Source organism: Frankliniella occidentalis, unplaced genomic scaffold (assembly GCF_000697945.3).
Source record: "Frankliniella occidentalis isolate FOCC.00 unplaced genomic scaffold, Focc_3.1 Scaffold2481, whole genome shotgun sequence".
NCBI classification, from domain to species: Eukaryota; Metazoa; Arthropoda; class Insecta; order Thysanoptera; family Thripidae; genus Frankliniella; species Frankliniella occidentalis.
In genome coordinates, this window is record NW_026269562.1 from 4,009 (window position 1) to 4,599 (window position 591).

General features: G+C 42.8%; 1 protein-coding gene across 1 annotated transcript in view; it reads left to right on the forward strand.

Annotated features, from left to right (window-relative positions):
* LOC127751962 (NFX1-type zinc finger-containing protein 1-like) overlaps positions 1 to 484 on the forward strand; it is a gene marked incomplete at its 3' end in the record, with an annotated part of 4,286 nt that extends 3,802 nt beyond the window's left edge. The window contains exon 2 of the mRNA XM_052276309.1: positions 224 to 484. Coding sequence (XP_052132269.1) covers positions 224 to 484 — 261 coding nt within the window. The remainder of the gene's footprint in view (positions 1 to 223) is intronic.
* Positions 485 to 591: the final 107 nt, after the last annotated feature.

Consider the following 591-nt stretch of genomic DNA (forward strand, 5'->3'; position numbering starts at 1 on the left):
TGAACAAGTTTTCGTTTTGTCCATAATCGAGATGCAAACTCGTCATTTGTACCATACAATATTGTATCTGTTGTGGATATGCACAAAAGTGCGATTTGGGACCAAAGGTCACTTTAGATTTAGTGTGTTATTGGTCCATGAGACTAACGAAGCTAAGACAAGACGAAGACGTACACAGTGGAAAGACAAGCATGGTGATACGTTAATAACTTTTCTTTTTCAGCACAAGTGCTTGAAGACCTGTGGCCAGAAAAGGGCAGGCTGCTCTAAAAGTCACATGTGTAGGAAAATGTGTCATGAAATTTGTGAAGAGTGCGATGTCTTGGAAGAGAAGGAGTTGGCCTGCGGACACAAAATGAGGATGAGGTGCAAGGATGACCCTGCAGTGAAACAATGTAAACAGCGGTGCTCCCGCCGGCTAGCCAATTGTCCCCACGAATGCAAGAAGTTGTGCTTTGAAACCTGTGGTCCGTGCACAGTAAGGGTGAGTACCACTAAATGTCTTTTCACACCACAAAATGTTAAAGGACTATTTTCGTCCCCATAAAAAGTTGCATTTTAAGGGGACACTATAGTGAAATTTGGAAGTCC